General features: G+C 42.8%; 1 protein-coding gene across 3 annotated transcripts in view; it reads right to left on the bottom strand.

The window, feature by feature from the left end:
• The window catches only part of MAP7D2 (MAP7 domain containing 2), a 113,711-nt gene that overhangs the window by 45,587 nt on the left and 43,392 nt on the right, over positions 1 to 24,732 (bottom strand). For 2 of the 3 annotated variants that reach the window (XM_044911712.1, XM_044911713.1), the window contains exons 2-5: positions 14,257 to 14,334; positions 12,971 to 13,134; positions 7,278 to 7,389; positions 3,950 to 4,060 (exon numbers count right to left, since the gene is read on the bottom strand). In XM_044911712.1, coding sequence (XP_044767647.1) covers positions 3,950 to 4,060; positions 7,278 to 7,389; positions 12,971 to 13,134; positions 14,257 to 14,332 — 463 coding nt within the window. In that variant the 5' untranslated portion in view covers positions 14,333 to 14,334. Of the gene's footprint in view, positions 1 to 1,984; positions 2,108 to 3,949; positions 4,061 to 7,277; positions 7,390 to 12,970; positions 13,135 to 14,256; positions 14,335 to 24,732 lie in introns of all 3 variants that reach the window. The other variant, XM_044911711.1, reaches the window with a different exon arrangement.

The raw sequence follows: 24,732 nt of genomic DNA, 5'->3' as shown, positions 1-24,732 counted from the left end.
CTATAATAAATCATAGTTAGGAGTCCTCCTAGAGAATCAGTGATCCTGCAAATGGTCTTGGGGACTTCCTGACACATTCCTTGTTCTCAAAAGGGGATACTTCCTACCTCCCAGGAATTTTTTGGTTAAGAGCTAATTCATGTACCATAAAATTTACCCTTTAAAAACTGTACAATTTAGTGGTTTTCAGTATATTCACGTTTGTACAATCATAACTACAGTCTAATTCCAGAAAATGTTCAATACTCCCAAAACAAACCCTGTAACCAATTAAACATTCATTCCCTTTCCTCACTCCTCCAGTCCCTAGCAACCACAAATTTACTGTCTTTCTGGATTTGCCCTATTCTGGACAAGTCATATAAATGGACTCATGTAACTTGTGGCATTTTGTGTCTGGCTTCTTTCACTGAGCCTAATGTTTTCAAGGTTCATGGTGCAGCATATATCAGTAATCCATTCTTCTTCATAGCTGAGTAATATTCTACTTTATGGATATATATTTTGTTTATCCACTCATCTGTTGATGGACATTTGGGTTGTTTCCACTTTGTGTGGCTAATGATGCTAAGAACTACTCAGGGACAAGCTTTTGTGTGTTTTCAATTTTCTGGGCCCTATACATAAGAGTGCAATTGCTGGGTCACATGGTAACTCTATGTTTAACCTTTTGAGGAACTTGCCAGGTGGTTTTCCAAAGTGAGTACATCATTTTATATCCCTACCAGCAATGTATGAACGTTATAATTTCTCCACATCCTTGCCAACACTTACTATTTTCCCTGTTTTCTTTGAATTTTAGCCATTCTAGTAAGTGTGAAGTGGTATTTCATTGTGGTTTTCATATACATTTCCCTAATGACTAATGATGTTGAGCATCTTGTCATGTGCTTATTGGCCATCTGTATATTTCTTTGTGGAAATACCACAACTACTCAAACTAGTATGCTGTCTCTAAAAACTAGTCAGAAGTAGGTAGAGGATTATATGTCATCTAAGTGAACACACTCTCTTGGGAACTAAGACCAGACCTGCTTTAATGTGGACACAGTGTTGCTAATCTGCAAACAGAGAATGTCAGCCCTCATTAATCTTGCCATGACAATTTAATCTGATTTAGTCAAGAAAAAGCTTTGATAGTGACGCCCATAGTTTCTCAGACTTCAGTGTGCAGGTCTGCTGGGGCCTGAGAGTGTGTCTTCCTAACAAGTTCCCAGGTGATACCAATATTGATGGTCCACGGGCCACCCCGTGAGCAGCAAGGCTCTAGATATTTGTTGAGCTCTTACTCTGCCAATCATTGTCCTATCTCATTTAATCCTCATGACAATTTAAAGTATTTCAATTTTAGATAAGGAAACTGAGGCTTTAGGGGCACCTGGGTGGCTCTGTCAGTTAAGTGTCCAACTCTTGATTTTGGCTCAGGCCATTATCTCAAAGTCATGAGATCAAACCCCGAGTTGGGTTCTCCACTCAGCAGGGAGTTTGCTCGAGATTCTCTCTCTCCCTCTCCCCCCAAGTGCATGCTTGCACTTGTGCTCGCTCTCTCTCTCTCAAATAAATAAATTAATCTTAAAAAAAAGGAATCTGAGGCTTAGAGAGGTTAATTAATTTACCCAAAGCGGTAAGAACTAGTAAGTGGTAAATCTGGTTATGGGACTCCAGAGACTGTGGTTTACAGGCTACTTTGCCAAATCATCTCTTTAAGAAAGTCTACTAACCTCCACAGCTCATGAAATAGATTCTTTTTCCTAATCCACATGCCCTCAATCAAAAATAAGTTACTCACCTCTGTGACACTGAAAAGAAAAAAAAAACATAGTAACAACAAAACACTGGTGGGTAGAAAATGTTATTAACCACCGAAGACATTTCACGAAGTAAGCAAATGGGAAACAAAACAGAAAAATTCAGGAATAACTCATAGGTCGACCAATACTACTTTGGGCATTTTCCTCAGTGTCACCAGCTTGGCCTCTTTTACCTGAGTCATTGGCCTGCTCAGAGAGTATGAGTGCACTTCTGCTTCTGGCTAAAGAAGCCTGTGTAGGTGTCAACAGTCGCATAACAAGAAAGGTTTCCATGGGACTAAGGTGTGTGCGATGAGCTGAGGGATGGAATCAAATGAAAATTTTAAAAAGCAAAATAAAATGTTTAAAACAACACAGTGTATGATGCAAATTAGCTTTTGGGTGGCAGAATGAATGTGGAAAATAAAAATACTCTAGCAAAGGATGGCTTTGGAGTTTGTCATAGTAAAATAAAACAAACGATGTGTCATTTGGAGTTTGGGAGAGTTTGTTAATTCTTTTGGGGTGCCAGAATTCATCCAATATGCTATTACAGTATCACAATATTACCTGTATCCCTTGAAGAGAATTAGCCCATCTCCCAAGATGTAATATGGACTCAAGAAACCATTTACTCACCAAGTAGATCTAACATTGAAAAAAGAGTACTCCTATGAAACACTTTAGGGTCCTCTGTTAAAAAACATTTCATTATACACTGATTTTGTTAATGTATAAATATGCATCTGTTCATACTTTTTCCATGTACATAAGGGCAAAAATTAAATAAGAACCACAAAAACAAAAATAGCCAACTAATTATCGGCTTTAATGGAAGTAGCAGTAATCATAATCTAAAACACAGTGACTGAAATGTCATTTTGATGGCTTTGGAATATATTATATGGTAATGGATTAACTTTTCCATCACTTTGAATTTCTTGGGTACCCATTAGCCAGTAAATGGTTTGGGAATTAAAATTTTTCAATTTATAATCCACAAGCAGATAATTCAGTTGTCAACAATATGTAATAACATCCTGGTATCTTTACATAGTAATCAATGCAAATATGAATTTAACCTCAATTTGTAACCATGTGAATTAATGAAAACATACGGAATACACTCACTATGGAAAAGCCATATAGAATTAAAAGCAAGGAGATGTTTTTCTCATTCAGCTCTCAATTAATTCAAGGTTTCCAGCGTTCAGTTCAACCATGAACTGCATCAGAGATCAGCAACACTGACACTTATGGGGTCTCTGACACACACGATAGGCCTCTGTGCTGGAGGTGCAAGGTCAATGCCACTGAAAAACAACCAAAAAGGCACACTGGCCTCTTCAAAGTCACAAACACTCTCCTGCTTGCCCCTTGGTAATGCCTGACCTGTTAAATAGTCCACTGGCAGCTGACACTTCTCCAGTGTTAAAATACGCATTTAATGCATGGAGTTTCCCTCACTTCCTTAACCTACATTCTCTGAAAGGTACAAATTCATACTTTTAGTAACTTATCTGAGCCTCTATTAGAACACGAGCAGTTTTAAATCTATTCAGTTTCTGGAACCGGCACATGTCCTATACATATCATCTTCCACCTCAAAGTGAGTGCCGGAACAGGCCACCCGTCCTTCTCCCCTTTTAAAGACTTCATATTAGCTCTGAACTTCTGTTTTCAAAACAGAAAGGGCAGGCCTACAAACCTCAGACAATAACAGAGTCCAATTTTTTTTTCATACAACTAAGTTTTCCACCTATCTCTGCATGATCAATTCTGCTGTTTCTGGCTAATCAAGTAGATCACATCAATAACCAGTTACTTTTTTAACAGTCATATCTGCCTACTGGTCAATTAATTCTAGAGCAGGATAACTCCTACATGTACTGTGGAAAATGGAATAATCTCTTTCAGACTGAAAGAATATCATTAATTCCTATAGCTATTCAACAACGAACTGGCTCTAAAGAGTGATGCCACTTTCCAAAGTCCCATTAAGTGAGGCCCTGGGGCTCCCACATTCACACCACAAGGCTGAATGCAAATAATGGAGGCATTTGCAGAAGGCTCAAGAGGAGCTCTCACAAAGACTGATGTTAAGACGCTCACACTAGAAAGAAGAAAACCAGAGAGACCAGGTCTACACATTCACTTGCCTCGGTCTGGGGAATAGGATATTGCCACGGTGGATGAAGACAGGCGCTTACTCATGGGAGGCTCCGTCTGCTTTGGCAAATTCATGGTTGATGTTGAAAGTTTGTCACATGCTGCAGAGAAACGCATTAAAGACATTGGTATTCACACCATTGTAGACTGAGAAACACATATCCCAAAGTGTTCTTCCTGTCCTCATCCACACGCCTCCTAAACTGCTGTGGCATAGCACATAGCTTCCATCATCCTGCTATGCACTTAGCCTATCTGGAAATGCCCAGGCCACGGCAGCCATCAGTCTGAAGCAAGATCTTCTCTTCAATTTCAAATATTCAACCTCACTCAACTATTCAACTAAAGCCATGCTAATCCCACCGGCAAATCATTTCCTGTGTCCAGGGACTTAATTTTAAGCATATTCAGACTACACAAAAACAAAACCAATCTGGACCCAGAGACAAATCACCACTGGAAAAATGTTCTATGGTCTGAGACTGTGTGAACTGAAAGCAGACGTTTTCTGAAGGTTATCTACAGGCTCAGGGTGGAGAAAGGAGTAATATGGAATGCAAGTAGCTATATTTAAAACAGAACAACCTTTAGCCGTTGATTTCTTTCTCCTCTCAAGAGATGGGATCACAATAGCCCTTTTTCTAATGCTGTGACTATTTATGGTTAGGATTTTAACATGTGGTCCTACATTTGGTATTCTTAATTTCTAGCCATTATTTTAGACTGGTTTCTGAATTAAACCATTACAGCAAATGAAGAGGTGCTGTTAATGCCTTGTCAAGCCATATCAAAGCCTGAAGCAAAAAGAAGGATGTGCACCCTTGGCTTTAAAGGAAGCAAACTCATCACTAATTAGGTTTAAAACTATTCCTCTCATCTTGTTTCCAAATGAGAAATTTGCTGTGTTTTACAATATGTCCTGACCAAGTGAAAATCTTAAGTAAATTTTAATTCTCTTAAGCTGAAGTGAAATTATAATAAATTCTATTTTGGTATAAATAAAATATTTAAATTTAAAATGATGTGAGTTTTAACATATCTACTCAATTTTTCAGCATTTTTCAACTACTTTTTTTTTAAAAGATTTTATTTATTTATTTATTTGTCAGAGAGAGAAAGAGAGAGACAGAGCACAGGCAGGGGGAGCGGCAGGAGAGGGAGAAGCAGGCTCCCCATGGAGCAGGGAGCCTGATGCGGGACTCGATCCCAGAACCCTGGGATCATGACCTGAGCCAAAGGCAGACGCCCAACGACTGAGCCACCCAGGCGCCCCATTTTTCAACTACTTTGATGAAAAAAAGTTAACCAGTAGAAATTATGTAAAACTATGTGTAAAGGGGTACACATTCCACCCTTTTGCCTCATGCTCCAATATGGCTGGCTCAGTATGGTACTTGTCTTTAGAAATTTGATATTTTGTTCATCATGGATTGTTCTGTATTAATTTTGATTCAAATATTATTTAATCTTGATAAGGTGTTCCCTTAAACTGTATGCCCAAATCAAGTACTGTGGTTGCCTCACCCTGGCCCCAAGCCTTGGGTGTGATTCCCAAGGGGTAATTATCAACTCTACCTACTGCCCCTCTCTTTTAGGAGCAGACTAGCGCCACACTACAGTTAATCTGACCCATGGAGCAAATTCTCTGCTACTCAGCAACACCAATAAGGAATTTTCTTTGTCAAAGGAATGCTGGGAACCAAAGATATCTATTCCTACTGCTGTAATTTGACCTGTACTTCTGGTAAATACTGCATCCCTTTTATATCTTGTTTTTTCTCTGCCAGCCAAAGATAGATTGAATTTCTAAAGTATTAACTGGGAGAAAAGTTTTACTAATTCCGTTCTTGTCCTAGAACCTAAGAATTTCCCAGGCTTGAATCCAAAAACAAAGACCCTATTAGACGAAATCAAGAACAAAGCAAACTCATCTCCTTGCTTGGATTCCCAGTGTTAGCACTGATAAACTCCCTACCACTCCGTCTCAAACACCTCTTCCAGGAATCCATCACATTAACACCCAGAACTCTTTGTAAGAGTACAGGTTTTGGTAATCAGAAGTGACTCAAACACCCTACTACATAATGCCTAAAACCAATAATTAATGAGAGTGTTAAAGATCTAAATGCACAAAAGTCAAACACTGACAAGATTTTCAAGGCAGAAGTTAGTGAGCTAAAGATGAAATGTCTCCAGGGCACTAGGGTGTAAGGCATGCACAGCTCCATGATGACAGAGGAACAAAGAAATATGGGCACGTCATTCACATTTCTAGAAAAATAGTTCTAAGGGGTCAGTCTACGAAATCAATTGTAAAGCACTTGAGACAGACACAGTGATGGAGGGGAATAATCAGAACAGTCATCACAAAACGCCATGGCACGGTGAAGCTCAGATATACCGTTGGTGGACTCGGCAGCGGTGGCAGTGGTCCCTGGGTCCGGAGGGAGGGTGCTGGCTGCTAAACCTAGAGGAGGGGGTGGGGTATTTTCTGATTCACCTACACAGCAAAAAATCAGAGCAAAGAGAGGTAAAAGAAAAAAGTCCCAATTTCTGGTTGACTTTAGTTTCTAATTAGGAAATTAGAAAAAGTAACTGAAATGGGTTATTGACTTCCCAAAAAGAAATAAAGTATATTCACTGACAAAAGGTTAAAAGCACAGCACAGCAAAGTCAAACAACTGTACTACAAACAGAACCCATCTGTTCTCAGAAAGAGCTGTGTAATAGAATGACAAGATCACAGAAAAGACATTGAAGAGAGAGAAAGGCCACCCAGAGACTAGTGAGAGTTCACACATTAAACACTTGAACATTTAAAGATGAGTATGATCTGGAAAATGACATAAATAAGTCACCTTGAAACAAAATTGAAAGAGCAACAAAAATGAATAATGAGGAGGGAAAAGCCCCAGCCCCTTTTGGAGGTTAGGTAACCGCTGCTCAGCCTTTCCAGGCCATGGTACAGCAGTGACTTAGTCTACTGCTATTTGACCTTCCCTGAAATCAGATTACCACTAGGCTTGCCAGGTGCATCAGGTTAACCAGGCTCTGCATTCATTTTCTTCGCTTTTCTTTTGCTTTCCCTTAAAGCCCAGTTACTGTATCAACTGCTGTTTGCTAGCAAAAGGAACGCACAGACTCCCTTCATGAGAAATGCATACATAGGAAGCTTGGCATCACATCTGAAAAAGGTGCCTGCAGATGACTACAAAGCATGCCCCGGATCCAATGGGCACCAGCCTGTGCCCATGATCTGCTGCCTGCCCCATGATCGCCCACTGGGGCCCTGCAATGCAGGGACAGCCCTATACTCACCATCACGACCTCCAGGCCCGGTGGCCAGCGAAGCTCCCCACGAGCACTTCTTCTTTAGCTCCAGTTGCTGCGTGCGCTCCAGGGACCGGCGCATCATTGCCTCCAGCCGCTCCTGCCCAGTTCACGCAAGGGAGAGCAACATAACCACCCAGCCCCACCGTGCTGCTGTGCTCCAGTGCTCAGGGTGAGTCACCAAATGGGGCTGTCGGTGCTCAGCATCCAAAACCCAGGCACACGTGCCCTCCACCACACTAGCGAGATCTTAGTGGGTGGAGAGTAAACTATGCAGCTTGCGCTGGCTCGGAGCCCCAGGGGGCAGGCTGCTGCCTGCCGCAGCCAGGCCTTGATTAGTTTAAGAATAATGCCAGACAAGCATTAACTCTTTCAGGCCTGTCTCAAGTACCATTTTGCCTCATTGAATAGAACTGGAATTGTGCTCTGGAACCAAGGGCATTCTCTCTAGTAGAAAAGCATAAAGCATTCTGATTTGAGAAAATTTAAATTAAAATATAATTTAAATTTTTATAGCCCTAAGCATAACTTTTTGGGGTAATACATGGCTTTGAGATCTATTTTACCAAGCCTCATTTTCATCTTAGAACTTCTTAAAGGGAAATCAATTGTTTTCTACCTTGTAACATTTTCCTGCTACATAGTATTCTGGGGATAATGCTGCATATTTCAAATTTTAAAAGAGACAACAGTAGAGAACCTCCTGGCCATAAAATAAAGCATCTATACATTCTCAAGAGTTAGATGGGGGGTAGGGGAGGAGGAACTAAACAGTTTTTAGCCAGAAGAAAAAACAACAACAACCAGGCTTCTCCCTTACCAGAGTATTTATTAAAAGCACTCTCCTGTGTTAACCAAAGTGTTATTTTCATAAAGTTGGGTCTGAATGCTGGCAAATATTTCCTTGGCACTGGAGTGAAGCTCTTTTAATTTTCCATTCCCCGCCACCCCAATGACATTGCAAATACCAAATCCTCTCCCTGCCTCTACTGGACAAGGCCTGAAGCAAGGTAAACAGGTACATGCTGATGCCCTTCTGCCTTCATAAAACCCAACCCTGAGGTGCTCTAGGAGATGGGGTCATCCTAGCCCAACTCCAAAACAAAAAGATAACTATTTTCTCATGGCTTGAATAAAAAGTAAGCAAAATTAATTTAGGGCAGCACCAACTGTGTAACCATGACTTAAGAATCAGGGAAAGGCTCCTTTATTTTACTTACTAGAAACACAGAAAGGTCACTTAGGAGGTATCTTCATCTATCCTTTTTGTCTATACTAGAGGGATGGGATGAGCATCTCGGCTTCCTCTGCATAATTTTTCTCTGAACAGCACTTTGCTAAGAGATGGCCTCTCCAGGGACCTCTGAGTAGAAAGGGGACTTTTTTTTCCTCCTGTAAATCTCAGATTTTTATTTGCACTAGTTTCTGGCTGAGACTCTACAATCATGAGTGTGCATTTCCTAGCAAAGTCCTGTCCTCATGACCCTGGCCCATTAAATTCTGACAGCCAACCCCCGGGGCCTACCCAAGAAAAGTTGGCGGTTTGGAGGGACTAGAACTTTTTGACTATTCGATACTTGAAGTACAGTCGCTTGAGACTGGGGCTGAAAGGTATTTAATTATATGGATTTAACATAAAGTATTTAACCAATGATGTAATTTAAGTGTTGAAACCTTTTACCTCAGAGTGAATTTAGTATTGAGTAGGTTATAGGAGATTTCCTACATGCCAAAAGGACCTCCAAGACAGTCCTTCATTTATTAGGAGACCAATGACAAAACTTGCCAGCCAAACTTACCATTGAGCAGCTATATAGGGGTATAATTATAAGGGAATGCTCACCCAAATCCAGACCTACCACTGGACTGTTCAGTTACCCTAAAAAAAAAGCCAAAAACAAAAACAAAACTTCTACCATCTACCTCCAACCCACTGAGCTGCTTCAAATTCCACTGTTAGAGATACATTCCTCTGAATCATAAGCAGGCTTATGAAAATGAAGCTATCCCTGAGAGAGGACACAATCACTCTGTGTCACCTGCTTTTGCAGAGATGATGAAAAATAGGTGGTAACCAAGCTCTACAGTAAGGAGACTTATGGAACCCAAAATCATCAGAATGGGGTGATTCAAACATGTCAAAAACAAAACTGGTCCAGGGGCACCTGGGTGGCTCACTCGGTTAAGCGCTTGGCTTTGGCTCAGGTCATGATCTCAGGGTCCTGGGTCCTCAGCAGGTACTCTGTTTCTCCCTCTGCCCCTCCCCCTGCTTGTGCTCTCTCTCTCCCCCACCTCAAATAAATAAAATCTTAAAACAAAACAAAACAGGTCTACTTCACTCTTGTTAGAGGTTAGTCCTATATAAGTCCCTATTACCCTTTGTGTGTGTGTCAGGGCGGGGGGGGGGGCGGGGAGAGGGAGGCGGGAAGGGAATTTTTCTGTTACTTCATTTGATCGAATGGGGATGAGGGCACCTGGGTGGCTCAGTTGGTTAAATGACTCCCGGTTTCGGCTTCAGTTCAGGTCATGATCTCAGGGTAGTGGGACTGAGCCCTTTATCGGGCTCTGTGCTCAGTGTTAAGTGTAGTGTCTGCTTTAGATTCTTTCTCTTTCCCTCTTTAATAAAATCTTTAATAAAATGGGGATGACATTACCTGTATCATCAGAGCACTCAAGTCTATGACACAATGACTAGCATAGTAAGTCCTTAACCAATACTAACTGAATCCAAATTGGTAAAGGAAAATTATTAACAGGACAGTTTAAAGCAGTGATTCTCAAACTTGAGTGAATTTGCATCAGAATCCCCTGGAGGGCTTGTTAAAACACCAATTGCTGGCCCCACATGCAGAGTTTCTGATTCTACAGGTCTGGGGTGGTACCTGCTAAGAATTTGCATTTCTGACAAGTTCCCAGGCTACGTGGATGCTGCTGGTCCTGGAACTCACTGTGAGAACCACTGGTTAGAGGAAAGGGTGAGCATGAGAGAGCATGCGAGAAAGTTCAATCACACCAGAAGAACAGTATTAATAAATGTCAGAGCTGCATACTGCATACCAAAATTCCTGCCAAATTCTCGTTCTCCTGAGTATCATCAGATGATCAATAGAGGATGGGAAAAGGGCAAGGCAGATTCTTGTCCTTACAATGTCCTCTATTGGGTACAGCTTAGTGGAAGGAATGAGGGGACCTCACCCTTGACCCCTTTAGCTCTGGCCCTAGATCTGCCTGGATGAACTCAGAGGAGAAGAACCAAGACCAAGATGACTCACGGAGCTGGCCAAGGAGTATAAAAGGCCTCCAGCAGGGCACAGCCTAGGCACTGTTGATGACCCAGACAGCCATCTCTGGCAGGAATGGAGAGCTGGCTGTGCCTTTTCCACTGCCCTTACTACATGTGTTCTTGGGAAAACAGTGTGGGAACAAGCCCCCAAGGGGTTCTCAGTCGGGCTCGGCAGAAGGTCTTTCTCTTTACAAACAGATGTCTACATCTGGCCAGGAGGCCACATTGTCACCACGACCCCATGCCAGCCAATGCCCTCTGAGACCAGCTAGCTCTCAGTTTAGTGAAGTTTTTGTTTAGGTGAGTTTAGAAATTTCTCCTTTTTACACTCAGCCTGGTGGGTTTTGTTAGGTATCAAGCAATAAGATTTTGAGAAGTATGAGATGAAGCTACTCTTTGACAGAGGCCTTTCCTGGTTATCTGTTTAGCATGAGGAACGTGGAGTTGGCTTCACCAAATTCCATTTCTCAGGGCCTCTAGTCAGGAAACTATGCCACTCCAAGGGGAGAATGGATGAGTGCATTGTGTTGGCAGTCCTAACCAAAGCATGTGACAAGGGTTTACTCTAAAAGCTTGAATCTTGGGAGCTGTGTGGCGTGCAAGGATTAGAAGAACCCACCTTGAGGAGAAAGCAGCCTTCAGTGAGAGAATGAGCTCAAGGTCAGTATCTCAAGTGGACTGGATATCCCCTTCCCCAGGACAGGCCTGACCAGCCTCCAGCCCTCCCAGTCCTCAAGACCTCTAGAAGCCAGGCTGTTTGTGGTGCCCACTTCTGTACTGGTAGACAGGAAGCCTCCTGGTCGAGTCTGGGGCTCAGCCACACAGATGTGAGGAGTTACCAAAAGCAACATCACGGCAACTCTAAGGACATGGAACCAGGACAGGGCTAGGAGGGAGGTGTGGAGTCAACAGGTCTTTTATGAGCTCCTAGTATCAGCCCCAGAGAGGTAGGCCTTGGAGCGCAACCCAAACAATTTCCAGTAAGCTACAGAAGCAAAATTGGCTACAGTGGAATGAACCATTCCTGCAGAGGCTTCTCTCTGGTTGACAGAGACAGAACATGACAAGAAGAATGAGAAAAGATTGGAGAATCTATGAAGCCATGTGCCAAGCAGTCAGTAGCCCTGTCAAAGATTTCCAGGGAAACATGAGGGCAAATGCAAGGTTTTCCTTTGGAAAGGGGCCCCCGCACTATAGACCTATCCATCCTCTCCAAAGTTCACCCACAAGAATGCCAAACAGGTCTCAGCACTAGCAGACTGCTGACACTGATGTGGACAGGCTGGCAGGTGTGTGGAAAGTCCCTAACCTCCACCTGGGACTCTGGGGGCCCTGAAGGTGGGAGTGGTGGCAGAGGAAGGCTGCTGTTTCCTCGTGTTGCTACACAACCACAGGAGGCCCAGACTCTCAGCCCTGCTGTGTTGTGTCTGGGGAGAAGAAGGAAGCAAGCTCAGCTTGTATTTGTAGGGACAAAGGTCAGGCAGTATCCCCCATACCCCATTATCATCCATGTTAGGGGTGAAAGGAAGCACACAAAGCAAACAGAAAATTATGTTGAAGTGCAACCATTTAAGATTCAACTGAAGTCACTGAAGGGAATCTAACATTCCTGAACACTACTCTGTGCAAGGTGCTTCGCTGGAACTTTTACAGAAGTCACTTCCTTTAATTCCTGTGACCACCTCTGCTTTGGGCTGAAGAGACTGAGTTAGAGGGTTATGAGGAGCTAGGTGACTTATTCCTGGCTACCAACAGCCCAGTAGTAGAGCTGGGATTTGCACAGGGAGCAGATGAATCCATGCAGTTGTCAGGCCCATGGCCAGCAATGGTGAATTGGAGCTAAGACCCTGGCAATGACTCTCATTTGCCAAGAGGAACAAAGCAATCACCATTTAAACGAGTGCTTTGTGGACAAAGATGGGTCTAATTGTGTTTGTGTGTGTATATACACATGTGCACATTTTCACGTTTTTTTCATTTAAAAAAGAGGAAGGGGTAAAAGATGTATAGTCATAAACTATACAGAGATTTTAAAAAGATACCAAATCTATACAAATGTCTCTGAATCCTATAGAGCCGGTGATTAATAAACCTCTATATTATTTATACTAAATGATGAGTCATTATACCTTATGAATAAAAAATGATCATCACCTGATACAAGGCTTTGATTACATCCTTAAAATATACTTGTTAAGAAAATCTATACCCCAAATATGCTTTCTAAATATATTTTCAAAGTTTAGTAATAAAGGACTCTACAGTGGTAACAACATTCTGTTTCTTTTTTAAAAGGTAATGTAGAGAAAGGATGATTAAAGCAAGAGATTGCATTAAAATTTAAATATACTAGCATGTTTGTATTTGAAGGCAGACTGCTGTGAACCTGGGACCTTACCTCCTCCTCCCGGAGCTTCTGCTTCCTCTTCTCTTCCACAGCTGCCCTCTTCTGGTCCTCCCGCTGTCGCTGCTCTTCCAGTTTCCGCCATCGCTCCTCAATTTGCTTTTCATACTGGAGCTTCGCTCTTTTCTGTTTCTCCAAGATCTGCTGCTCCCGGGCAGCTGAGGGAAGGAAAGCAGAAGGGAGGTGTCATTATGAGAGCACACCACGCGGTTTGGATTAACCAAAATGCAGAAGCAAGAGTGAGACCAAAGAAGAGCCCAGTGGGATTCTAGGCTACAGTGATTGAGATGAAAGGTTCTGGCATCTCTGCCACTAGATGGGTGACTCTGGGCATGCTAACCACATCATCTGCCTTGATTTCCTCTTCTGTGAAGTGGGGACCATCATGTCTGCAAACTCACAGTGTGGTGAAGATTAGATGAGACCAAGCATGGGAAGTACATGGTAACAGCCCCTGCACACGGCAGCCACAACTCCTGCTGCTACCACCAAGTCAGAGCTGTCATGGTGGCTAAGCCACACACTAGATCGAGAAATGACTTCTAAGTCATTTATTTAAATAAAGAGCATTTTTCCTAAAAAAAAAAAAAAAATGTGGAAGACACTGAGCTGGCAAGGGTGCAAACTCATGATATTCCCCTCAAGACATTTTCTAAGGACTATCTACCTGGTGGTGTCAGGGAAGGGTTCCCTGGGGAAAACAATATGTGACCAACTGGCAGGAGCCAATCAAGAAGAACCTGAAAGCTCACTTGTGTCAATTCAGTGGGGAAACCACTAGTTACCTACCCCACAGTACCCTGTGGGGAACACATCGTACTTATCTGTCTATAGTTTGCAAGAGCGAAGAGAGCCTTTCTCAACTGGGTTTCCCATCCTAACACAGAAAATATCTTAAATGCTAATTTTCTCAGTTCTGAGGATGGCCCTTCTAGATGCCCGGGAAAGAGCCTGAGTGATTGCACATAGTGGATGCCTGAGGAGGTGGGGGCACTGACTGTTTCTTGTTCTTCACCATCTTACCCACAGTCTCTAACAGAGTATCTAGAACATAGCAGAGGTTCAATGTTTGCTAAGTGAGTAAATGAACTGTTCTGAGAATTAAATAACAATTGTGAACATGCCAGCCAAAGTGTCGATTTGCTTCCCAGTGCTTCATGTTCATCTAGCAATTGTCCCAGCTCTCTCCCCATTCAGTCATCAATTTCTAAAGGTGTTCAGAAAAGGCACCACCACATCTCTATTCCCTTGGACCTAAACAGCCAAAGGGCACAACTTACCAAGACATTTTTCTCTTTCTTCTCGTCTTTCTTTAGCTAGTCTTTGTCTCTCATCAGATCTTAAAAATCCATCCATACCTATAAAAAACAAAACATGTTAAAATAATTCTTCCCCCTTTCCTTACCTGCTGAGTGTCAGGGGCCACTGGTCCCGCACCCTGGGTCTGGCCACACACATACATCATCCATTGCCATCACTTTATCCATGGAGGCCCAATACACCATTCCCCACCACACACACACACACACACACACACACACACAGCCAGGCCCTGAGAGCTGAGGGGTGGCAGCCACAGCTTCCACATTCACCCACCAAGCTGTGCTGTAGTGGCCCCAATGCCAATCCTGGAGAACCACGCCCTTTCCCTCTGTCCCCAGGACTGGACCTGGAGAGGGTCAGAAAATGCCAGGGAGGCCTGGCAGGGTGCAAAAAAGCCCACCAGGCCTCCCCAAGCCTGGCTCCCAGGGGAGAGAAAAAGCACAAAAGTGGACACAATTACTACACAGATAGTCAACATTCTACTTTCTGAAGGGAGCCAAGTGCTGAGGGACACGTACAAGCTCCTTGGGTAAGCACTGAGAAATACAACACTCAAGTTTGATTCTGGTTCTGCTAAATTTGCTCCAATGTCAATCTTAGTATTTTAGAATCAAAAAGAATAAATATAACATATTCCTGTTTGTCATTTAAATATCTACAACAAACAAAATGGAACAGATGGCAGTTTCCTCCATAAATGTCCAGGAAACACCCCAGGAGCTCTGCATCTCCACCCACCCTCTACAGGACCATAAAGCGCTTTCTGAATGAAAGATCAAATGAGCTTCATGGTAATTTTAGGATTAGAAATAATTTACTGCACTCAGTCACAATCAATCATTCATGAGCATTACTTACATAACGTTCAAGCACATCTTGGAGAAATCAGCTTCTGTGTTACTACAACCAGACTCACTGTCATGGTGCCCAGGCCCTCCTTTCTGGTAGTGTCACATGTTGACATCATTGTGTGCCTTGCTGCCACAGTTACCTGCACCCCTTTTGGGGAGGTTCCTGTGACTGTCCAAGAGAGAGACCAGAGACGTGGACTCGGTATAGGCAGCAGGAATGCAGATAGGGATGGATGTGATAAATACTGGATTGTCACAACTCCCCATGGGCATCTGATTTTGCATCTTGGATTACATATCAGGGATATTAAAGCTCAAGACTGAAGTACTAGAAAATCAACCTGGACTATAAATGCCATTACCCATGTTTGTTTTTAGTTAACTCTTAACTATGATACTACCAACAACATAAACATCATCAAGAATTTGAAGGCCCACTTCTTAGCTCATCATTGCTGGCTCCCCACAGTCTGACCTGAAACTCTCTTCCCAACTTGACATCAGCACTGCCCCTTTCTTCTACACACCTGCCAGCTCAAGATACCCCTTCTCCCACACCCCAACACCTATTTAAATCCCACCCACCTTCAAGACCCCCACAGTTCCCCAGAATCTATAATGCTCTGTGCTCCCACACAGTTAGCAGAAGTCTAATTTCATTCTGCTTGGCTGCAGAATTCTCCTCTGATTCAGTCTCCCTGGGAGGAGGGAGAGGCTACTGAGGCAAGGGTGGCTTATGTATGTCTGGGTCACCCCAGCTCGGGGCACTGCCCCCCAACAGTGCCCCTAAAGTGAACACACAATGCTCAAAAGCAGGCATGTAGTCGGTGGAAGGGAGACAAAACCAGGTTTTTCTTTTCTCTAAACACTTTCAGGCTCTAGTGTCTACCTCAAGAGTTTGACTAATTAGAATTTCTTCTGTGTGAAAAGTTACAAAAAGAAGCTTAGCACCCCTGAACGGATGTTTGCTTGTGTCAGCACCCATATCAACCTGTCCATCCCAGCAGGACCTGAACCTTACTCCGTATTGCCCATGCCACCCTTCAGATGTTAATGGGCCAGCCCTCTATCTGAGGTACAGCCTGAGAACCACTGAAAGTGTTCTTCAAACAGAAGAAAAAAACTGAGGGAAAAGGGCCAACCACATTTGGAACTGGCCACATTACCCAGAGGCTTTACAAACACAAGTTGCTCTGCTCCAGGGATATGCATTATTTTGGGCTGCCCCCTTGTGGGCACTTGTAAGAGTCACAACTACAAATCATTTCCTTTCCAGAAAATCTTCATTATCATGCTCATAGTCACCACGTGCTTCATCATAACAGGAGGTCACCCAGTTACTATGGATCTAATGCACTTCTTGGATTTACTTGACTCAATCACCTTATGATGCAGGGACTATTTCGATCCTCATAGGTGCAGAAAGGGAGGCACATAGAGGTTAATTAACTTGTCTGACGTCACACCATCAGAAAGTGGAGAAGCCAGATCCTACCCCAAGAACGTAACTCCAGGACCCACACTCTTAATTACTGCTCTCCTGAAAAGGAAGAAATGTAACAGCTTGATCTTAGTGCCTATGAACAAAAAGTTGTGACCCAGTATCACACACAAGGAACAAATCCCATCCTTGTCCCAGGAATAAGCCTGCAAAGATGGGGAGAGGTCCAAGTCTAACTCATTAGAGAGGGATCAAGTAAGCACTACTATGAGCCATGCACTTGCTGGCTGGCCACAGATATGGCCACTGCCCAGACAGAGTAAATATTTGCTTCCTCTTCAAACTGATGGTTTGGAAATGTTTTAGAGAGGCTGATGCTGGGTGGGAAAGAGTGTTAGCCAAAGAATGTTGGGAACAACCATGAAAAGCAGTTCTGCTTTGGCCTCACTAAGGAGGGTGAAGCAACTCAAACAGTCTAACATGGGTAACTTGGAGTCTCTGTACTGTCACACACAGCCACAAGCCACGTGCGGCTACTTCAATTTAAGAAAATCAAAATTAAATGCAATTAGGGGTGCCTGGCTGGCTCAGTCGGAAGAGCATGCGACTCTTGATTGCATGGGTTGTGAGTTTGAGTCTCACACTGGGTGTAGAGATTACTAAAATAAATGAATAAACTTAAAAAAATTAAATGCAATTAAAAGTTCAGTTCCTCAGCACACTGGCCACATTTCAGACACTCACCAGCCACATGAGGCTGGTGGCTACCATACTGGACAGCACTGAAAAAGAAAGAGAAGTCTGGCAGCTCCCTCTTGTGACTCTCTTCCTTAACACTCAGCTGCTCTGGGATGCATGTGGATAAGGAAGATCTCAGAGTTCAATCAGGGTTGAGTTTTGCTAGGTGAGTAAGGCTGAGGTAGGGCCTCATTCCTCCACACAGCGTCAGCCTCTCCTGATTACAAGAATTGTTAAGCAATTGTTTCTAGAACATCTGTTTGAAGAGAAGCCAAGTAATTAACTCATATCTCCAACTTCCATCTTGTGACTTTCCATGATCCTCTAGGAGCCCCTGCTGAGAAGCACAGGGCTTATCCCAGGGGAGAGCACAAACCAGACCACCCCCCTATTTGTTAGGGGCCATGGACTTAACCAGTTATTACCACTAGTACAACACAGCCAGAGGAATGGAGGTAGACCATGATTAACACAGCCAGGGTAAATAATACATGAACATTAACAATACTAAGAGACTTCCTCTAAAGACCCAGTATACTTAAGGGTTAATGCTCAATTTGGTTCCTAAAGGTAGCCTTCTTTCTGTATGGCCTGAAATCCTAAAGTATTTAGTTTTCCTACCCAATCAATCATCCTTTGTCCATTATACCTCATACTTTATGCATATCCTTGTCTTTTATTAAACCAGAGACCCAATGTTATCTTTGAACCCCATGAGAAGAGATGGAGAATAGATCCGTGCTTGTCAGGGGGAAGGGAAGTGGGTGGCTATAAAAGGGCAGCATGGATCCTTGTGGTAATGGAAATGTCCTCTATCTTGACTGTACCAGTGTCACTACTCTGGTTGGGACAGTGTACTGTAGTGCTGCAAGCTGGTACTGTTGGGGGAAACCAGGTAAAGGGTACATGGGATCTCTCTGTAGTATCACTCATAACTGCATGTGAATCTACAATGACCTCAAAATAGGAAGTTTAATTTAAAAAAAATATGGTTCAGGGGTGAAGCCCTGGAGGAGAACCAAATACATAGAGGGAGCAGAGGACACCTTCCTGGAGGTGTCCCACCCAGGAGAAGGACAAGCCGTACACATGTCAGAGCCAAGCCTGCCCCATTCCTGATGCAGTAATGCTTCCCAGGACAATAGCATTCAGGTAACGTGCACCACCGAAACGGAGGCCTTTTCCTGGGGAACTTCATCCCATGGAAATGAGAATGAAACAGGGATACTGAGTGGCTAAACAACTATTTTATGTTAACAAAGCAGCATAAAATTTCATACTTCACTGATGTGCTCTTGCTTGGAGTAACTTTCCGTTACCCTTGGGCTGTAGCAACACATTTTTAAAAACTAATTTTAAAATGAATTTTATTAGCCTGAGCACTCTCCCACTAGAATATTAATGAGCTGGTATCAGTCAATTATTCATGGTACTGGTAATAACCATTATGAAAATACAAAGTTTTTAGGGGAAGCCAGCTGTGTTCAACTTTTAAAAATTAATTGTATTAAATAAATTTTAAAGTAACTTTCCCAATCACACTCATATCACTGCAACTGAGTCAGTGTCCAGAAAAAAGAAAGGGAAAAGAAATGAAGAGCTTATCAAATAAGAAGTTCAGTGCCAGCCAGCGCCCCTCTGTGGACTGGCAGGCATGGACACATTTCACCTCCATGGTAACTCATTTGTGCTGTCATCTGTCTAAGTGCATCAAGACCAGTGGTTCTCAACTATGGCTACACAATGGAATCACCTTGGGAGCTTTTAAAATGACAGATGCATGCATCTCCCTCCCAGAGGCTGACCTAACATCTCAGGTGTAAATGGGGTGGCAGTGCTTTAAAAGCTCCCACATGATTCTAACATGCAGCAAGACTTAGAAACAGAGTGGGCCTGAGGTGAGCCAGAGAATCTGCCTTTCTAACAAGCTCCCAGGTGAGGCTGATGCTGTTGGTCCAGAGCCCACATCTTGAGAACCACTGTTCTAGATTGTGCTGACTCTATAGTACATGGCCCTGCCTGTGGCTCCTCTGTGGATGTCCAGAACCCAGAAGAATGTGGGGCTCACAAAGTGGGATGGAAGGAATGCAAAGAGATGATCGACCACCTGCACCCCCCCCCCCTCCTCCCCACACACAGCATTTCCCTTTGCCACGGTTGTTACTGCTCCATGTACTATAGTCTGGGCCTGTTCATTTGCCCCATTGCCCTCTAAGCTCTTATCTGTGAATCTCCAGCACTTTGCACATGGTACTTAAATACTTACTGAATGAATAGGCCATGAATATTATGTCCCACTGACCGAAACTTCCCCATTTGTAGAACATTTAAACCTTTTTATCAGTAATATCTATATAAACAAGTAACATCTTGAAGCATCTTTGTACCTGTTATACTGCTGGAGTTGGGACAAGGAGTACAAAGGTAAAGAAAGGAAAGCAGCTTTTCCCACTGCTCCCCATGCTCCCCCACAAGGCTAAAATGAATCCTTCCTCTAAATTCCATCAGTGGTCCGCCTCTCTCAGTCCTTTTCCTTCTTTAATTCGAATTGGGATCCCTCTCTCATTCATGGTCCTCAAGCACAGGAAGCTCTACCCTCCAACCGTCCCCCTTTCCAGTCCATCTGTCAGGATATAAGCTTATTATTTTTTTTTTTTTTTTTTTTTTTAGATTTTATTTTCAAGTACTCTCTACACCCAATGTGGGGCTTGAACTTAAAACCCCGAGATCAAGAGTTGCATGTTCTACCGACTGAGCTAGCCAGGCAACCCGATATAAGCTTCTTAAGGGAAAGGCCCATGTCCCATTTCTTCCCATAGCCCCTAGGGCCTAGCATAGTATTCTGTACATATTAAGCACTTAATAAATGCTCTCTGAGTTCACAAGCACCTACTGTGTGCCAGGCCTGGAGGGGATATTAAGACACACATTTCCTATGATCCTATGACAGCATCAGGACAAGGACATCATTCCTGTGGCCTCTGTATGACCAGACCCACTTATTTGAGAAACGTCAATTTCCCATACTTAAAAGGGATATGGAATGCTAGCTCTGGGAACTCACCCTCTTATAATACATCCCCACGCTATGAGAAGGCCAAGTTAAACAACGGGTCTCAGGGAAGGCTCCAACCAGCAGAGCCAAAAGCTACCACCAACTGCAGCCTCTGAGTTTGCCGTCTCAGCCCTTCAGCTGCCCCTCAGTACAGATATCAAGTGAGAACCACCCAGTCAACCCCAGGCAACACACAGAACCCTGACAAAGAAGACAACATTATAAACTGCTCAGTCTTGGTGTAGTTTTTTTCACAGCAATATAACCAGAAAACCAGTCCACCGATCAACCAAAAGCAAACAAGCAACCGTTTCTGATCGCTCAGTGTATGGGACCCAGATTATGCACCACCCTAGACTCCTCAGCCTCATGGGCTCACCAACCCAGGACCTCAGCCACCTGTCATGCTTCTCAGGCAGAATTTAGTGATGGCTCATGTAGTTCCCTCACTCAACATGCCCTGGAAGCAGCTCCTGCCACTGACTCCCACAGAAGAGCCCCCATACACGGCATCAGCTGAAAAGGAACAATAGCACCTTGACATTGACTAGGCCAATCCTGCGGAGGCCAGGAAACATGACCCAGAAGACAAAGCAGTTAAGGCCCTGTGGCATGCACTCTGACTGAGACAGGAAGGCAACAATGGATGAATTGTTTGCCCTTGTTTCTACCAGCGACTGCTCTGAGTCACTGGGATTCATAACCTCCCTGGACATGGCCTGTGGATCCAAGCATCACAAACTGTTCGGCTGCAAGGCCTTGGTCAGCTTGATGACACATCACCTTTTATTTCCTTTCCTTCCTTCCCTAGATCACATACCTTTCCCCTCACTCTTAGTTGCCAGGGAGCAGACCCCTCAATAAAGTGCTGGTAAGTATAAAAGAGGAGGAGAAACTGTACATGAATGTTCATAGCAGCATTATTCATAATAGCCACAAAGTGTAAACAACCCAAATGTCCAGCAACTATTGAATGGATAAATAAAACATGGTATGGAAAAAATAAAATAAAATAAAAAAATAAAAAAAATAAAACATGGTATGTCCATATAATGAAATATTATTCAGTTATAAAAAAAGGAATGAAGGGAATGATGGGCTGTTAATGGGTACAGGATTTCTTTTAGGGGTGATGGAAATAAATGTTCTGGCGTAATGATGGTTGTACAACATTGTGAATGTACTAAAACCCACCAAAGTTTACACTTCAAAATGGTAACTGTTATGTGAATTATATTGCAATAATACAATTTTGCAGAAAGAAAATAAAACCATCTTATGGAGGGCTCCACAGCAAGATTTAAAATCTATAACCGGGGCACCTGGGTGGCTCAGTTGGTTAAGCAACTGCCTTGGGCTCAGGTCATGATTCCAGGGCCCTGGGATTGAGCCCCGCATCGGGCTCTCCACTCAGCAGGGAGGCTGCTTCTCTCTCTCCCTCTGCCCCTCCCACTGCTCGTGTTCTTTCTCTCAAAATAAATAAATAAAATCTTTAAAAAAAAAAAATAAAATCCAGAGCCTAATTAATCTCATCTGTGGCCTTCATCCAAGTCTCCCAAGTTACCGCTTTTACTTTTTCCTCTCAAACATCCAAATGATATATCTGGTTCCAACAAAGCATTTTCCATACAATGAGAATAAATGTAGTTCATCTGACTACATAAAAATCATACATATGTATATATATATATACACACACACATCTTTGTGAAGTATCTGCCACACAATCTCAAGATCTTTGTTATATTTTATAAAACTGGGGAGCAAAAATGAATCTTTGTAATTGAAAGAAAATGAAATATATCTGCTATTTGTTCAAAAAGGGAGAGGGTAGAAAAAATACCAATAAATGGTAAATGTGTTATGATCAACAGTTATGATTACATGAAATGATGTATACGAAAAACTTTCCATTATGATAAATGCCCATTAAATATTAGTGGCTATTATTTTTAGGGGGGGTTATATTTTGAGATTAAAGAAATGGAGACTCAAAAAGTCAAGTGACACACCCAATGTCATATTAAGTGGGAAGATTCTCATTACCTCTCTGGCCCTCAATCCACTGTGATTTTTTCCTAGACTCTGCTGTAGGATCAGATTCAGATCAATGAAGGGCAGGAAGGTGAAAGTTCCAGGAAGGGATAATGGTGTATGCAAAAATATGCTAGAAAATAATAGTTAAATCCTCAAATCTCATTGAACTTCAATCCTACCCGTCTAAACTGAAAATCAGTTGATAGAATCTAGAACCTTTTTCATCTTTGCATGAGGGTTCTGTTTTTGTCCAGAAAGAATGACATATCCCTGCCTTATATTTTTCAATTAAAATCTCAAAAACAATTACAATCCCATAGGGTCACTAAACTTTCTATTTAAATTTCTTTCAGTGTGGAACTAAATCTCAATTCTCAGTAGGTCCTGTCAGCATCCATCCATACTTTAGGATGACTGCTTTAATGCAGTGGACTGTAATGAAAACCAACAACACTAAGAGTTGAAGAAGATTCTTGTCTGGCAACCTGATTTTTCTCCAAAATGGAATTCATATCCATTAAAGGCATTCTGAGAATAAAAAATCAACCCTTACACTGTTAAAATCAGGGCTTAATCATACCAGTGTACAATGCACAAAAAAAATCCCCATAAAGTAAATTTAATAATGTATGATCGGCAATTTCGAGATCCCAAATCATGGAATTTCAGGTGAAAGAGCTCTCAGGGGCCCAATTCAACCCTCTACTTGCTGTGAGTGAACGAGCGAGCAAGTGGCGGAGATGGGGGGGTTTGGTCCCTTTCCTCCACCAGAAAAAGAACTATCTTTATCCTCTTCGCTTCCTTCATCTGCCCATCGGATATGCTGGATGAATTCTTGGGCTTTTGTTATACAAATGGAGAATGTAGGTAAAAAGGGTTTCAGGACTGTAAGAAGTGAATCATCTTTGATTAACAGACACTGTAAAGGGAAGCAAACCTTTTGTATGAGGGAACAAAAGAAAAAAGGAAGTAAGAGGTGGACATGGGAGTCAGAAGCCATGTTAAGGCTGCCTCTGGGTACAATTCTGCCTGGGAGCTGAACACAGGAAAGGTTTCAAGAAACTCCTGGAAGGTATGGTATGTATGTGTGTAATACTGGGAGCCAGAGGAATAGGCAAAGAGCTGCAGGTTAGAATTTAATCCTCTGACACTTTGCTAATCTCCTGTAAAGATCTGAATTGCTTTTAATCTCTTTTGGTTACTGAGTTCTATTTCTTTTTTTTTTTTTTTAAAGATTTATTTATTCATTTGAGAGAGCGAGAATGAGAGAGAGTACATGAGAGGGGGGAGGGTCAGAGGGAGAAGCAGGCTCCTCGCCGAGCAGGGAGCCCGATGCGGGACTTGATCCCGGGACTCCAGGATCACGACCTGAGCCGAAGGCAGTCGCTTAACCAACTGAGCCACCCAGGCGCCCTACTGAGTTCTATTTCTTTGGTTAACACATGAGCTTCTGATATTTATTTGGGATATTTATTTTAGAAACAAATACCTAGGGAGGAGCTAACCTCAGGAGAATCAAGGGTTATAGAGACCCTTTGGTGGCCATTAATTCCATTTTCTGTCTCTGATAAGAGCAGAACTGGGTGGCTTCAACTGCAATTTGTGTCTTAGAAAGATACCACTTCTCCCCATACCTTAATAACTTGCCGGAGAATTTGGGGGCAAACACTAATCCAGTGATTCTCAAGCTTTAGCACACATCAGAAGAATCCCCTAGAAGGCTTGTGAAAAACAAATTGCTGGGCCCCACCTCCAGAGCTTCTGATTCAGTAGGGCTGGCCGGGCCTGGGAATCTGCAGTTCTAACAAGTTCCCAGGTGATGCTAATGCTACTGGTTTGGGGACCTCACTTTAAGAACCACTGATCCAATCCATTTCTCAAATGCTACAATCTTCTGAACTGGTTTAAATTCTATTTTCAAGGGTGAGAAAAAGTCACTATTACCACCCAGGTCACTACTTTCAACATATCTCTTTTTCAAGGATGATGTCATAATTTATACTTTTGAAGGAAGCAGGGCTGGAACTAGCTTTTATGTTCAACAGCAACTGACTTACTAGGATGAAGGTATAAACATCCAGGTATCAAAATAAATTTTTAAAAATGCATACAGAGGGGCGCCTGGGTGGCTCAGTTGGTTAAGCGACTGCCTTCGGCTCAGGTCATGATCCTGGAGTCCCGGGATCGAGTCCCGCATCGGGCTCCCTGCTCGGCAGGGAGTCTGCTTCTCCCTCTGACCCTCCTCCCTCTCATGCTCTCTGTCTCTCATTCTCTCTCTCTCTCAAATAAAATAAATAAAATCTTTAAAAAA

This window comes from Neomonachus schauinslandi, chromosome X (assembly GCF_002201575.2).
Source record: "Neomonachus schauinslandi chromosome X, ASM220157v2, whole genome shotgun sequence".
Taxonomy (NCBI): domain Eukaryota; kingdom Metazoa; phylum Chordata; class Mammalia; order Carnivora; family Phocidae; genus Neomonachus; species Neomonachus schauinslandi.
This window is presented reverse-complemented; position numbering and strand designations above follow the sequence as displayed.